The sequence below is a fragment of the Scomber scombrus genome, chromosome 11 (genome assembly GCF_963691925.1).
Source record: "Scomber scombrus chromosome 11, fScoSco1.1, whole genome shotgun sequence".
Classification (NCBI taxonomy): domain Eukaryota; kingdom Metazoa; phylum Chordata; class Actinopteri; order Scombriformes; family Scombridae; genus Scomber; species Scomber scombrus.
In genome coordinates, this window is record NC_084980.1 from 15,338,291 (window position 1) to 15,353,916 (window position 15,626).

The 15,626-nt window shown below is 38.8% G+C and overlaps 2 protein-coding genes across 3 annotated transcripts; both read right to left on the bottom strand.

Moving 5' to 3' along the window:
- Nucleotides 1-2,344: 2,344 nt before the first annotated feature.
- aire (autoimmune regulator) lies at nt 2,345-6,874 on the bottom strand. The gene is made up of 12 exons (XM_062428198.1): nt 6,728-6,874; nt 6,244-6,418; nt 5,710-5,856; nt 5,231-5,446; nt 4,873-4,997; nt 4,634-4,755; nt 4,299-4,368; nt 3,826-3,936; nt 3,575-3,696; nt 2,933-3,011; nt 2,746-2,844; nt 2,345-2,428 (listed from the first exon to the last, which is right to left on the bottom strand). Exons 1-12 carry the CDS (start codon nt 6,872-6,874, stop codon nt 2,345-2,347), a joined length of 1,497 nt encoding a protein of 498 aa, XP_062284182.1.
- A 2,468-nt stretch (nt 6,875-9,342) lies between these two features.
- rab6bb (RAB6B, member RAS oncogene family b) lies at nt 9,343-14,892 on the bottom strand. Of its 2 annotated transcripts, XM_062428944.1 has the most exons (8): nt 14,823-14,892; nt 12,827-12,885; nt 12,115-12,168; nt 11,546-11,651; nt 11,276-11,387; nt 11,021-11,114; nt 9,815-9,881; nt 9,343-9,407 (listed from the first exon to the last, which is right to left on the bottom strand). In XM_062428944.1, the coding sequence occupies exons 1-8, from the start codon at nt 14,890-14,892 to the stop codon at nt 9,343-9,345; spliced, it is 627 nt and encodes a 208-aa protein (XP_062284928.1). The 2 variants fall into 2 exon arrangements, with proteins under 2 accessions (XP_062284928.1, XP_062284929.1); XM_062428945.1 differs by lacking the exons at nt 11,021-11,114; nt 11,276-11,387; nt 11,546-11,651.
- Nucleotides 14,893-15,626: the final 734 nt, after the last annotated feature.

Genomic DNA, 15,626 nt, shown 5'->3' on the forward strand with positions numbered 1-15,626 from the left:
TTACTTGACCGTGTAACTGAGTGTTGAACTGCATCACTCTCAGATGGGTGCCACCTAGTGGAGAGAGGTCATCCACCTTCTTTTTTTTTAATACAAAAGAGGAAGTTCTTGGGATATTTGATTAGTTTCTGGTGTGGTATGCAGTTTCAAACAGGTGAAACCTGAGTGATGACAGAGTAGGAGTCATGATAAAAACAAACACAATAAAAGAAGTAATGCAAGCAGCTTTTTTAAATGCAAATATTCACTCAGCTGGAATGAAGAAAATCATTAAGGATGCTACTTGAACACAAATTCTGAGTGGAGCTGTGCCAACACAAACTTTGACAATACTTCATGATTTGTTTTAGTGATTGTTCTCCCTCATAGTTTTAAAAAAAGATTCAAAGAAAACATTTAGTCTCTCTGTCAGTGATGTTGCTTCCTCTGCAAGGATACAGATCCCTCAAGTATGCAGGATGTTTCATGAGCCATTTAGAAAGTGGATTCATAAATAAACACATGCACAGATACACACTCTGGAGCGAACATGTTTCACATCCTCTGTTTGGGGCCTGTAGGAGCAGGGAGCCATGACAACCAAATACCGAGGGGAGAAAAATCTGTGTGCTGCCTGGCGGCGCTCCATCCCTCTGGCAGTCATGCTAAAACTCCTGAATCCCATGACAAAAACAACATTCCACATCTAAGTGATAGTCTTCAAGGAATTCCTGTTAAACAGAGGCATTTCTCAGTGTGCATACCTCATCGTATTGAAACCATCTGCTCTAATGTGTGAATGTGAATTTCCCTCCAGATCTGCACAGAGACAATGAGAAACTGTCTTTGTGTACACAAGTGGAAGTTTGCATCGTCTCTTTTATACCACTCAATATGTGTGCGTGCATGGGTATGTTTATTTGCCATGATGAGACACTGATCTTGTCCAACACACACACACACACACACACACACACACACACACACACACACACACACACACACACACACACACACACACACACACACACACACACACACACACACACACACACATAATAACACAGTTACCTCCATGTCCTACACAATATGGCCCAAAAACACAAGTTTTCCTCTTTTAAAATAGGCAAAAAGGTTTGAGGATAATTGACAAAGATGGACAGAAAAACCTGGAGTTGTTTCACCTTCGTGATGTCCTTTGTTCAAACCAGCTTCATAAACAGTACAGGCACAAAGCAACCATGGCTCAGGAGGTAGAGCTTGTTGTCCACTAATTGGAAGATCGGCAGTTGGATTTCCGACTCCTTTAGTCCACAAGTCAAAGTGTCCCTGGGCAAGATACTGAATCCCATAATTGCTCCCAAATGTGGGCAGGTTGGCACCTTGAAAGTCAGCCTCTGCCATCAGCATATGTGTGTGTGTGAATGGGTGAATGTAGCTTGTAGTGTGGCTTGTAGTGTAAAGGCACTTTCAATGCTCGGAAGAGTAGAAAGGCGCAATACAAATGCTGTCAATTAGCCATGGTTAACCAGCAACGTTACTAGGAATACCTGGTACACACACACACACACACACACACACACACACACACACACAAACACACACACACACATAATAACGCAGTTACTTCCATGTCCTACACAATATGGCCCAAAAACACAAGTTTTCCTCTTTTAAAATAGGCGAAAAGTTTGAGGATTGACAAAGATGGACAGTCAGTTGGTTTTGATTAATTGCAAATTATTTCCTCAAAATGTCAATTTATTATTATAGTTTATACATTTCTCACATGGTGTATTTTCTTAAATAAAAGTATGTTTTATAAAACATCTATAAACTAAAGCAAATTCAGTGGCCTATTAATCCAACATAGACTTGCTTCACTGGATTCGATGGGAACTGAGAGGCATACACGTTGCATGCAGGGCAGGAAGGTCAGTCCATAACATGTCAATCCAGGCCTGCATTACAGTAAAATTGACAGTTTTGACACTCCAAAAACACATTTACTTTGATTTGGAGATTTGATTCCAGTGTACTGCTAGAAATGCTGCCAAGAAACTGGATGAAAAAGTGGACATTTTATATTACTTATATGTAGATGAGTTTCCAAATTTATTAAAAGCCTCTGTCAATATTGACTGCTTCCTTGTTTGTAAATCAACTGACAATCATCTTAGCACCCTTTGTTTGAAAGCTGTTGCACACAAAATATAAAAAACATTAAAATATTAAAACAAAAAATAAGAAGTCTAAAATAAACCATTGGATTGTTACTTGTATTCAGTAGGACCACTTTAATGAGCTCCTCAGTGTCACCTTACAATATTACTTCAAAATGTGTGAATGCAGGCACGGTATTCAGTCACTGGTAGCATCCTTGAGAGTCTGGAAGAGGGCAAGAGATGTTGTGAAAGGCCCACTGCAAGATGCCATCGATGGAGCCCTGCTGAGAGACAAAGAACAATAAAAATCACACACATACACACGTAGACACACAGAGGACACAAAAGGCCGAGCCCTTGGTGACATCATCTGGTAAGCATGCATATGATATCATGGACAACAATCTTTAGAAGTTTATTATTGCAGTTATCAAGTGATCTGAGGTTATGTTTTCAGTTTTGGAGATAAATGTCCCCCCGCCCCCTTTTTTTTTGTTTTGTTTTGTCATCCACACTGCATTTCACCACGACAGCTCATCTTGGTGTGCATGATAAGAAGTGCAGTCATCTCGTGTCTGTCATGTAACTGAGCCCCACTCACGTCTCCCAGGATGGAGTCCAGGTCATCTTTGTGGAGGACGGTCTCAGTGACAGAGGAGCTCTGTTCAGGACTCTGTGTATTTTGTTCCACCGGGGCGAGCTGAAAGAACACACAAACAAACGCATTAAAACTCAATCATATCCACATAATCTGTTCAAATTTACTGTGTGCACATGTGCAGACGTACCTGCAAACTTCTGGATTCAGGCTCCTTCTCTGCAGAGCTTCCCCAGGGCCTGGAGCAGGACCAGCAGATGGATCTCCCTCTAGAGCAAACACAGGGACACTGTGAGAGTCTTTTCTGTGCTGTATAATGTTACTGTCAATCAATATCTGATCCCCAAACAAATTACAGATTGCAGAGGAAGAGGTTGAGACCCTTACAGACGGGAACCTAAATTAATAACATTTTATATCGTGTAACTCGTAAATAACATTGAAATAAATGAAAATATTTGAAGTAATGATTTTTATTCTAATAAAATGAACTATTGCACAGAAGCACTTGGGAATCCAGTTGAATAAATGGTGTGATCTTAACATAGATTGAGCTTTCATTCATCATCCGTATCATTTTTTTAAAGTCATTGATCCTCTTTACAGTATACATTATACTGCACACTTTGCTTCAGGGGTCCATTTAAAGTCCATTAGGCACCATTAGCTGGATAATGGTTGTTGTAAGCGCACACCCTTAATGCATGTTGTTGATCAATACTAACATCAGTAGGAATCCACAGGAAGTCTTTTGCCAGGAGGAAGTATGTTCACACTGTGTTGTATATACGATGAGGCTAAAATTAGGGTTTGAGATGAATAGATGTCTTACTTGGAAAAGTTGCAGTGTACATGGTAGTGCTTCAAACACTGCAGGCAGTGTGTCAGGTCTCCTCCCCTGAGGTGACAAACAGCACACACCTCCCTCACACTGACCGGCTCTCCACCTGAGCACTGGTTACACGTTTTATACGTTCAAGCAAACAAGAAAATAGAAAAAAAAGAATGAAATAACAGAGGGAGAGGCTGCCATTCAACCAGAATTAATGGCAACATGGTTTAAATAATTAAAATGAAGTTTACCTGGTTTCTGCCATTGGTGAGAGAGGAGGACGACAGTGAGGAGAAGAAGGAGACATCTATGGTGGAGTTACTGGAGCTCGTGTTTGTCTGCTGAGGCTGAGGAACGAGTGGCTGTCATAGAAAATATTATAACTGGGGTCAATATTAGAGCTTGTAGAGTATCAATGTCATCTAAGACCCTGCAGGAATTTTACATATGGTGGGGATGATTACATTTTATTGCACAACCATGATGCTTTGAAGCACTGCAACCATCATTTTTACTGTACATATGACAATTACTGGAAATGTGAGGGATTCTTTTTCAGGAAGCAGATGGTCCATAGAGTTAATTACATCACCTTTTCCATTCATTAAGTCATGAGTCAATCAATATGATCAAAATTGTAGTTGTGATAAATCAATATTTTTTATTAAAAAAGAAAATAAGTAATTCTAATGTTCTTATTAATAATTTTCCTTCATATACTTACTTGTAAAGGTTGTTGGGCTTTCTCTTTTTTCACTATGTTGCAACGGCACCACTCACACTGCCAAGAGCCACTGCAGATAAAAAATGGATATGACATTAAAGCTTTTTCTCAGACCAAGAAAAAACACCCCTGATTGATTGAAAAATATTGTGTGTGTAGTCAGAGGTTTCACAGCCTTTGCATATAGATAGATAGATAGATAGATAGATAGATAGATAGATAGATAGATAGATAGATAGATAGATAGATAGATAGATAGATAGATAGATAGATAGATAGATAGATAGATAGATAGATAGATAGATAGATAGATAGATAGATAGATAGATAGATACCTTGGTATACATATGAGTGGGGGGTCCAGGCAGGTCAGATGATAAGCTCGAGGACAACCATCACAACATATCAACTCCCCTCCATCCTTACACAACGTACACTCGTCGTCATTATAATGAACCTACACACACACACACACACACACACACAATACGTTTGAGATACAAAATCAAATACACAGAGTCAGATCAAGTTTATGTGACCATTGTGGAGATTGAGTGGCTGTTGGGACTTCTACCTCTGTGTTTGTCTCCCCCCTGTGGTGATATGTGGTCTTAGCAGCTTTGGATGCTCCCGTCATATCTTCTGATGTACCACATGAGTAAAACTCCCCTCCAACTTTAATGGACTTTCTCGCATCACCTGAAGAATGAGACTTTTAAAGGAATTTGCATAAAGAGCAATCACTGTTATACTTATTATGTATATTAAGTGCTGGGAAAAAACGTCAACACAATGGCCCATCTAAGGTCTGTTTTGGCCTAATTTAACAAACATTAGTGTTTCAGTCGAGTTTAATTCAAACATTCAGATTCAGTTTTGCCAGTATTTGTGACCATAAACTCAGGAATGCAGATATTTAGCCAGTGGCTCACCGTCTGAGCCAAACATTTGCTTGATATGGATCTTCTCTCTGGACTCATGGCTGACTGGTGGCTCACTGGAGGAGGACAGGGTGACTCCTCTCTGGACTGAGGAGGACGCCGTCACACCTGAGGCAGAATTTTGACTCAATTGGTAATTACTATTTCCAGATGGTAACTGCAGGGCTGGAGCTTCACTCTTCACTCTGTACAGCTTCACTTTACCCCCTGCGGCAAACACAGAAATACAATTTAATGTTTCTTTTATTTCTACAGACAGTCAGGCTAATTGTTCATGAATGCACAACCATGTGATTGCAAAAGTAACTGTTGCATTGTCTCCAAAAGAAACTATTTTAAGAAGTTAAATGTCATTCTTACTGGCCAGCAGGGAGGGAAATTTCATTTTTCATTTTTCTTTCTTTTCTGTCTGTTTTTTAATCTATATTGTTGGACAGTGGTGTCAGAGCAGATGTATTATGAGAGAAAACCTGGTTCATCGCTTGTCTTGGCATGATACTGTGAAAGTTGATCACTGGAGTTAGTCCCTCTATCCTCGTGGCTCCTCTTCTTGCTGTGAGGTGTTTTGTGATCTCTGGAGGATTTCTTCTCACTTCGGAGACCTGCAGCATCCCTTTCTGTCAGCAATAATACATAAAAATAAAAATTCAACTTAAAATACAAATTATTATGAATGTCCTAAATAGTTGTAGATAGATTAGTCTGTCCTAGGGCAGATTTTCAATAAATAATTATTGCAGCCAAAGGAATTGTAAATACCGGTATATCATGACACCCGTTAAAGTTTCTGTTTAGATCCTCATTTGGGCAAAACCATACAAATGAGATTTTAATGCCAATGAGCTGATTTGAATGAAAATTGGGTTATGTAAGAGAATATGTGCTCGGAGTTTGAGTAAAGTCCTGCTATATACAGTTCAATCAATTAATGATTAAACAGAAAGAAAAAGTCAAAAAGTTTGACAAATATTTTGATGAGACTTTACATACTAGACGTTACATACTAGTATGCAGGTTAGTGAGCAGTGTCTGCAACTTGGGGTAGCTGTCCAGGTTGTAGTCTTTGGTCAAGTTGCTCCAGAAGGTCTGGACAATGGATCTGCTCTGCTCCAAGACCCAGGACAGGAGGGTGTACATGGCCTTGTGGATTCCTTCTCTGCTCTCCTTCTCCAGAGTGTCCTACAGATCCACACAAACAGAAAGAGGTTTATAACTCGTGTAAAAATCCAAATGCATGTCATAATTTATTATTGTTATATTGGAGACAAGCAAATTACCTTTAGGTGGCACAACTCTTGATAGTAAAAATATTAATTTATTTGAGGGCTATGAAGGATTAATGAAAAAAGGTGACTATACTAAAAATAATTAATTTCCTCACTGTTTTGTGCATGTGTATGCTTATAAAGAGAACTGAGAAACAAGTTACATACAGTAACTTAAACACTGATCTTAAGTTGAGCTCTCAAAAGTGTTTCTATGACTCACCTTGAGCAGTTGGTCAGTGATGATGTTTTTGTCCGCCAAACCAAAGACAAGAGGAAAAGGGTCATCTACAGCCATTGCAATATCAGTACGCAACTCCTTCAGCAGAGAGCGAAGGTTTGTGTCCCTAAAAGCCTCCACTCTGGACATGATCCACTTTGAGAGCAAATGAGATCCAAAGAGACATGGACTTGAGAGCATACAAGTGGTGTTTTGGATGGAAGAGGTGTGTCCTTCTCATATACGGAAATATTGTACAGGCACATTGTTTTATACTGACTGGGTATGTGGAAAATCCTGAATCATTTGTATCTGAAAAATCTTGTTTAACATGATCCAGTGATTCTAGTTTCAATTCATGCTCACCAACACATTTAGACATAATCATACTAAGAGTGGAGTTCAACTCTGATGCCACTCATTTTTACTGGATTTTAGCTACACACAGTGAAGTTTTCATACTTGAGAAAATCCAAGCAAGGCCACCTCACCATCTCTTGTCTCTGTGGAGTTCATCTGTCCAGGATTAATTGCCTCTGTCCGCCCGTTGACCCCCAGGGGGATCAAATGACGTGGTGTCTGTCCAGGGGAATACCTGTCCTCTTACATCAGGAGAGCTGAGTGTAAGAGAACTGACACACAGTGTCACAGTGACAGTTTTCTTCATAAAAGGTTCTTTCCAACTCAACTTCCCCTTACCGATCAGGCTTTCGAACAGTGACTCAGCACAGAACACGATAATTATGACTTTACAATAGCAAGGGGGAAATTAACACAGTAAACAATTGATTTATTGACTGCTATGCTCTCGGTTGGTGTTACTGCATCACTTTTTTCTCATTAAGTAAAGGGTTCAATGCGGAACACTAGAGTTCCCAAACCAAAGAATATTTTGCCTCAAAATGGGTCAATGTTAGATTTGTACAGAACCCTTTTATGTTCCCTGTCTTTCGGCCTACTGAGCTGCAGTGCTGTGCCTCTGCATTCCCAATTTATACCAACCTAGGTCGTTTGCTTTTTTTGATTCGGGTATTTGTCTTGCACTTAAAAGGAATAGTTTGGGAAAATGTGTTTTATTACCAAGAGTTAGACTAGAAGATGGATACCACTCTAATGTTAAGAAATATATTTAAGCAGCTTGGATTATGAAGAATAAACCAAAATTAAAAAAAAAAAAAAAAAAGTATATATTACCAGTTATGTTACTTTTTGAATAGAAAACGTGTTGCTTGTTATTTACAAAAAGATAAAGGACAAGAGGAAAATCTTCAGAACAGCGGTGAATATTGTTATGTGAATCTGCTGCTTTTTTTTTCAAATGAATGAGTATATTGGGTTTTTTTTTAGAAAATTGCATAACTCTGTGACTCTGGTGTAATGCTAATTTAAAGCTAACCACAACTTACCTTTTTCTCTTTCAGTTTGTTGGTTTCTATATGCTACAGGGATGTGAAACTTTGTGTAAGGAGGATCAACATTCTTTATATTAAAACAGTATAACCAGAGATAAAGTGCATTAAATAGAGTAGACCATTTTGCTACCAGGTAAATGTTGATGGTTAGGAGAGTGAAGCCCTTTAATCTGTAATTTATTAATCATTAAACATTATTACATTATTCATACTGGTGAACAAGGACCACTTCTACAGAGGGACGTTCACAACATACATATTACATTATTATATACAGTGCAGTGCATTACAGTGGATCGTTATATGTGTATTACCGGGATGAAGGGATGGGGACATTGGAGGAAGAGAGGGATAGAAGGAGAAGGGGGAGAAAGAGAGGAGTGGTTGGAGGGAGGGGGAGTTGTGAGAGTAAGTTGTCTTTTTATTACTTCTTTTTTTTAACCACAGTACAGTTTGTTCTATAAAAGTTAAAGCCATAGAGAGAGAGAGAGAGAGAGAGAGAGAGAGAGAGAGAGAGAGAGAGAGAGAGAGAGAGAGAGAGAGAGAGTGCCACGTTTTCACAGCTACTGTTAGGTGAACCTACTGGAAGTTGAATCTTGTGGGAATATCAAATGAAATAACGTTTGTCATGAGATGCTATAGAGAGATGCTATAAAACATTCTAAGATAGTCAACCTCCTTCCAGAGCGGGAAGACCCTGGATGGCAGGCCAAAGGTCAAAGGTCAAAGGTCAAAGATCAGATCAGCGTGCATGCGTGCTGCAGACATTCAGATGTGTTCGGCCATTTTGAAAAATGGCTGATCACCCCACACTATTTCTCCTTCTATGTTTAGGCATCATTTTTGGTGCTTTCCCTTTTTATATATAAAAAATACAAAACATAACAGCGAAAAGAACTCCATTGGTTGTCCCATTATTCTCCCTTTTTCCATTTTTCCAAAACTGTTTTGTTCGTTTTCGTTTCGACGTTTGTTTTTTGTTTTTGTTTTTTTTGTTTTTCCCTTCTCTCCTCCAGTCAGTTACATATTGACAAAGTATACAATATTTTACAACTGAACAAGACTGAAAGATAACATTTGATTTGTCCAATCAGATACAAGGCCCGGATGCTATATCCAATTAGAGAAGTCAACTGGAAGCTAACCAGTAATAAGCAACACAACAAGCCTATGGTGTGAAGGGAGCTGTCCAATCACAGCTCTGCATTAACATGAGCATCCGCCTTCGGGGACAGTCGGCTCTGCTGGTTTGTCGAGCTTGATGTCAATCACTGGGAGTTGTCCAGTTAAGGAAAAAGTCAAATATCCTGACCTGACATGCCATCAACTGTTTTATGACTTATACGAAACATAATTTCACATTCTTGCATGAATTAATTCACCTTCATCAATAAGTTATTAAACATCCATCCTCTATCATACATTCTTGGCATGTGTCACTGCCCAGACAACCACTATGTGGTGCTGCACCAGTACATCCACACAACCTTCCTGGCTCTGTGCATTTCTTCTTTATTAAGCAAAAAAGATTAATTGGCTGATGCTTGTGTAGACAGTCAGTAGGCTGGGCTGTCTGTCTGTACTTATGCCAACAAGCACTAAGAGATTAAAAATAAGCTGCCTATTTCACGTCTGTTTGGCTCCTGGCACAGTGAGTCACAGCGGATGTAAAGGATACTGCCTTCAGGATTTGCATCGTCCAAGCTTTCCATTCCAGGAAGGGCTGCTGCAACCCGACGAAACAGCTAGGAGATGAGAAGAGGGATGGAAGAGAGATAGAGTGGAGGATGAGAAGAGGAAAAAAGAGAGGGAGGGAAAGAGGACAGCATGAGTAAGAAGGTTAAAAAATATGCAAACATATGTATTACATATGTCCTGCATAGACCACAGAATATTCTGTGTTTTATGAACACAGTTTGGTTTTTTAAAAATCCATAATGGGTGTAATTTTGTATCATTTCCTAGTATTGATCTCCTAGTTGTAAATGGATCTGTCATTATTTTGCCCGAATATAAGTCATGTTTGCCTGACACAGACTTTGAGTGTCGTGTTGTTGCATCACTAAATTTCTGAGCAGTGAAGGACGAATTCAAATACTTTACTTAAGTAAAAGTAGCAGCACTGCCAAGTAAAAGTATGGAAGTGTTATCTACAAAATGCATTTAAAGTATCAGAAGTTCTCAATGCAGGAAAATGTTTTACTCAATTATTTATTAGAGTATAAGATTATTGTAATGTGTAAGTAGCATTTTACAGTGGTAATAGGTCGAGGTGCCCTTAATTTCAGTTTCATTTCAGAGTAGTTTTATCTGTAACTATTCAGTATATTTTATACGCTGATCAAATGTTTTTTCATGTAAAATCTTAATTTGTGAAATAAATAGTAATTTTAGCTGTAAGATTAATGTAGTGCAGTAAAAAGTACAATATTTCCCTCTAATTGTAATGGAGTAGAAGTAGTAGTATTATTAAGAACAAGTACCTCCAATTTTTATTAAGTGCAGCATTTGAGTAAATGCACTCAGGCACCCCGGTAGCCTGTGCTTAAGACACACACTACATAACCATAATTGCGATGTCAGAGGCTTGATTGATGCCAAATGAAGGCAAAATGCCCAAAAAATCATCTTAAAAACGCACTTAGTCATTTTCCAGCACTGCACTTTGTCAGCATTCAATGTTCAGTCCTTTGTATGCTATTCTTGTTCTGCACTTGTACCAAACTGGGCTTGAATGTGATCTCTGTTACTCATATTTACACACAGAAATTTAATTTCTTCTTTTAGTCACTCGATCACCTTGGAGACACACAAAAATGGCAGAGAATCTCAGAGCAACTGAAGCCCACAATGCTGTGAAATATGGCGAAACTGCAGGAATCACCTGTTTGACATTGCAGCCTGTCTTGGCACTGGTCTCGATGAACATGACGTTCAGTTCTTTGGCTCTCTGCTCTCCTTCCTCAATCGTGATTTGCCTACAGGAAAATTGAACCAGTATCAGCATCTTGATGTTTAAAGGGCTAATTTATTCATACTGACATTTTTCATTTACTGCAACAAGACCACATTAACTGTAACTGTATCTTAGAGTCAACCATAAACTATGTCTATGTATAGTAAGTCTATACATCCTCACCTCTTCTCCTCCAGATCTGTTTTGTTGCCAACTAGCATGATTATGACATCACTTCCTCTCTCTGTCCTAACATCATCAATCCATTTGCAGGTCTGCTGGAAAGAGTTAACATCTGTGGAGGCAGACAACTGCTTTATATCCAGGGTTTTGTTTTTTATTGCACTTTTACTGTATTTTAGGCAGAAAACTAACTGATAAACACTTTAACACAACATGGATACATAAATACAGTATATTCATGCATGTACATGCAGCCAGGTTTCTGCTCACTTGTAATGTCATAGACGACCACAGCTACTGTAGAGTCTCGTATGTAGCTAGGGATGAGGCTCCGGAAACGCTCTTGTCCTGCAGTATCCCACAGCTGCAGCCTTACCTGTATTTACGCACAAAAACACACACCTTTAGCATCTGAACATGATACTACACATACACACAGACCATAGAGATGTAAGGCTCTGTAAGCACACAACCGAAAGGATAAGCCAGTATCACCTTGTGTGCAGGCTGGCTGACAGAGCATAATATTCTGACAAAGAAATAGTATTAATACTAGCTAAAGTAGATGATCCAGGGAAAGGCTTTGACGAGTTAGGGCTAGAAAAGCCAAAGCACCCAAGCTATTACTTGCAGAAATAACCTTTGGATAATCATGTTAGTCTGTGAAGAGAGCAGTAATTAAGCAAATCAAATCAAGGATTAGTCAAAACAGGGTGGAAATTGGAAGGTTCCCTGCTCAGGATTTTGACTAGTGAAAAAGACAAAAGTAGGCTACACTATAATTCATCTTTACATGTGAATCTACATGTGAATTTTAAATGACAATCAAGGCTTCCTACTGTTCGGTCTTCCAGGTACATCGTCTTTGATAGGAAGTCTATTCCGATGGTCGCCTGTTGTAAATAAAGAATAAAAGAGGGGGAAAAATATTCAGTAGAGTCCAGACCTTAAAAACTAAATGTCTCTCTGCACCATCAGTAGTTACCAGAAGTGTTTAAGAGGTGAAAAATAAACCAAAAAGCTATTACGAAAAAAAACCAATAAGCACAAAAAATTGAATCAGACTGAAAAACTAATTTCATTTGTATTGCCCTAGGGGCTCAGTCATTAAGACGTGTTACCTAACTTCTGTGAAAGGAAAGAAAGAAGAATCTATATACTGTTTTTAAGATAATATTGAAACAATAACATTTACTTTTGCACTGACAACATTGTCTTACATGGACCCTGACAGTAATTCTTTTGATCTGATCTTTTGGCCCAAAAACACTCATTGTAATGTTATTCAGTTGTTGATCAGTCACTCTTATACCATACAAGGCCTAACATGTTGTAGATGTACAGTGTGATTGTTCTTATTATTCCATTTATTCAGACATCGGAGACAGTGTAGTTTTCATAAAATATGGCTTCAATCAAGGACAAGTGGTAACAGAGACTCAACCATTGCTTCTCAAGTACATTTATTGAATATATTTGTATTCAGGCATTACATGCTTCTAAATATCTTCTTTTTTTATCATTTGGTTCTGGATCTGGTCTGAGTCTCACCTGATATGTGTTGTCGAAACTGTCATACATGAATCTAGTGATGAGAGATGTTTTCCCCACTGGAACAGAGCACACAGATGTCTATTAATTGGTGAAGCTTTAGTTCAGATTGACAACCTGAACACACAAATACACAATCACATTTTAAATTCAACATAATGATACAGCATATGTGTCACAAAATGGACAGACAAGAACGTGCTCTCCAACATTCATCCACTACTACCATAAGCATTGTTATCAAACTGATCAAAAAATCAAATAAAAATCAAAAAGTGAAGGCAAAAAATCAATAGTAAGATCTGAAAGTCTGTGGTGTTATCTTAAAATGTCTTGTTTCATCTCAAATAAACATCCAAAATCCCAAAGATGTTTAGTCGACACAAATTATACAAAGCCAAGCCTGTGAATTTAGAGAGTTTTGGTTGATTAAAACAAATTAATCAGTTATTAAATGTATTATCGATCAGCTATCAACACTCTTTTATTCTTGGGAGGATCAGTAAGAGAAATGCTGTCACTGCACAGTTGAGAAAACAGAGGTCTGGTCCAAAAAATGCCCCATGATTTAAAGAAACAGACACAAAATACATAAAGATTTGAGATATTTAGTGGTTCTAACAAGCCAGATCTGTGACATCTCAGAGTATCAAGGTGAGCCTTCAGTAGCGAGCCCCATTTTTAAAATTTACATCCCACCCAGCACCATCTTTAGCACCATTTTATATCAGATCCACAACACAGGTGAGGACTGGACTTTTCCAGCAAGGCCCCGGGCTCTCATGCAGACAGCAGCAGTTCTGAAGCCAGCAATGGGCAGTGGCCACACCAGGCCTCGATTCAGCACCATAGACAGCAACATTGCAGTACAGGCCACACAAACACGGAGGGAGGATTTCACTCAGCCAACACAGTCTCCACTCACTCACTCTCTCTCTCTCTCTCTCTCTCTCTCTCTCTCTCTCTCTCTCTCTCTCTCTCTCTCTCTCTCTCTGTCACACACACACACACACACACACACACACACACACACACACACACACACACACACACACACAAACATAAGCATCACAATATAAGACACAAGCACCAGTTTGCCACATAAGACTTCAATTATGTGCATTCTGATCTTTGCGGCTGTATTTTACGGGTTATGGGATCCTCTGCTGCCACTCTGGATGTCTGATGTCTGAACACGTATTCAGGCAGCCTTACAGCGCTAAACCGTTATCGATCAGCACCTCCTGAATTTGTGCCATCACATCAAACCACATACACAGCCATTCCCACCAAGAATAAATGGATTATTGAATATATAGTATAATGTTATGGCGCTGTCAAGCCGTTTTTATTTGATGATTTATGGGACCGAACCGGAGACTGCGAGGTTCAGAAACGCTACAGACAACGCCAGCCTAGGGTGTGTCCCGAACTGACACATGGGGGACTGTTTATTATCTTTTCTCGCAGGGAAAAAAGAAAACAAGTGGTGGAAAAAAAACACAGTAGACACTGTCATGCAATAAAATAAAGGATTGTTCGTGTCAGAAATGACCGATGAAGTGTTATAAACGCGTTTTGTGGAGACAAGCTGAGCGTATTTGTCGGTCACTGCAGCACATGAAAATATCCTAATTCATATCGCCTGCTATGATGCGAATTATGGCAATTTGCTATAATAATATATGTGTTGTAATTAGCGTTCATTTTTAATTGATCACAATGGTCGTTATGTGTAATCCAAGGGTGCAGTTTATGTGTATGCGGCTTTTTTTTTTTTTCTTTTCTGTTTTTTTTCTCCTCCGGCTAATCAAATTTTCAGCCACATATTGTGCCAAGAGCTGCATGGGCGTCAAATAAACAAAAAACAGCCAGCACATCCTCGGGATTCAGCTCAAACTTTCAAAATCAACAAAGATTACATACATGGCCTTCAACATATACGCATGTTTGTCATTGGAGGAGGATAACCAAACCTCCCCGAGCTCTGACTCACCGCTCTGCTCTCCCAAAAATACGAGTTTAAATTTCCTCAGGGGGTTCCCCAAATCTCCTCCAGCTGACATGGTCGCAGATAAAGAGCTCAACTTGGATTATTTCTATATGTTCTTATCGTACGGCGTCTCCTCCGTTGTGGGTGCGCAGGGGATCCTCTTCTCCTCACAGACTGATGTGAATGCAGTTCAGCGTCCTCCTGTCAATTTAGGGAGCTTCTGCGCCTGCGCGACCTCACCTTTTTCAATCCTTCACCTTTCTATTTCTATATTTTTATGACATTGATATAAGCTAATAAAGACATGTATGAATGTTACATTGAGGTAAACAATATGTCTATTAAGGTAAGTTAAGTAGATACATCTACTGACATATGTACAATTTTGAGGTATTTGTACTTATTTGATGCTAAGTCTGCAACTTGAAAGCTGTAGTTACTTTATAGGTTAGATTATAGATAAATCATTATCTTCTAAAATGATGATGATTTTTTATAAATTAAAGTTCCCACATATGAACTTGTTCAAAATTACAGCTGAAATTATTTTTGGCTAAATTGTTTAGTCAGTCAACAAAACCAAGTTGCTCCTTAACAATCAGCAACATGACTACACTAATTTCATTAATAACAATCTGTTAATACTGTGTGTAGTATAAATATATAATATACTTCTGATCCTTGAAATACATTTTACTGCTCATGCTGGAGTTTAAACAAACCACAAGAATCCTCTAAGATCTTCATCTTTTCTGTGACCCTGCTGTCAGATTAGAAAAAGTACTTCCTTTTGAAGCTACAGGTCTC

What these genes read in the sequence shown, in the direction of transcription:
- aire (XM_062428198.1), bottom strand. Translation starts at nt 6,874, where the DNA reads ATGTCCAGAGTGGAGGCTTTTAGGGACACAAACCTTCGCTCTCTGCTG. An exon ending in CAAGACAAGCGATGAACCAG is followed by an intron (nt 5,447 to 5,709) that starts GTTTTCTCTCAT and finishes TGTTTGCCGCAG; the next exon opens with GGGGTAAAGTGAAGCTGTAC. An exon ending in GGGGGGAGACAAACACAGAG is followed by an intron (nt 4,756 to 4,872) that starts GTAGAAGTCCCA and finishes GTGTGTGTGTAG; the next exon opens with GTTCATTATAATGACGACGA.
- rab6bb (XM_062428944.1), bottom strand. Translation starts at nt 14,892, where the DNA reads ATGTCAGCTGGAGGAGATTTGGGGAACCCCCTGAGGAAATTTAAACTC. An exon ending in ATTTTTGGGAGAGCAGAGCG is followed by an intron (nt 12,886 to 14,822) that starts GTGAGTCAGAGC and finishes GCTCTGTTCCAG; the next exon opens with TGGGGAAAACATCTCTCATC. An exon ending in CAGGCTGCAATGTCAAACAG is followed by an intron (nt 9,882 to 11,020) that starts GTGATTCCTGCA and finishes CTCATCTCCTAG; the next exon opens with CTGTTTCGTCGGGTTGCAGC.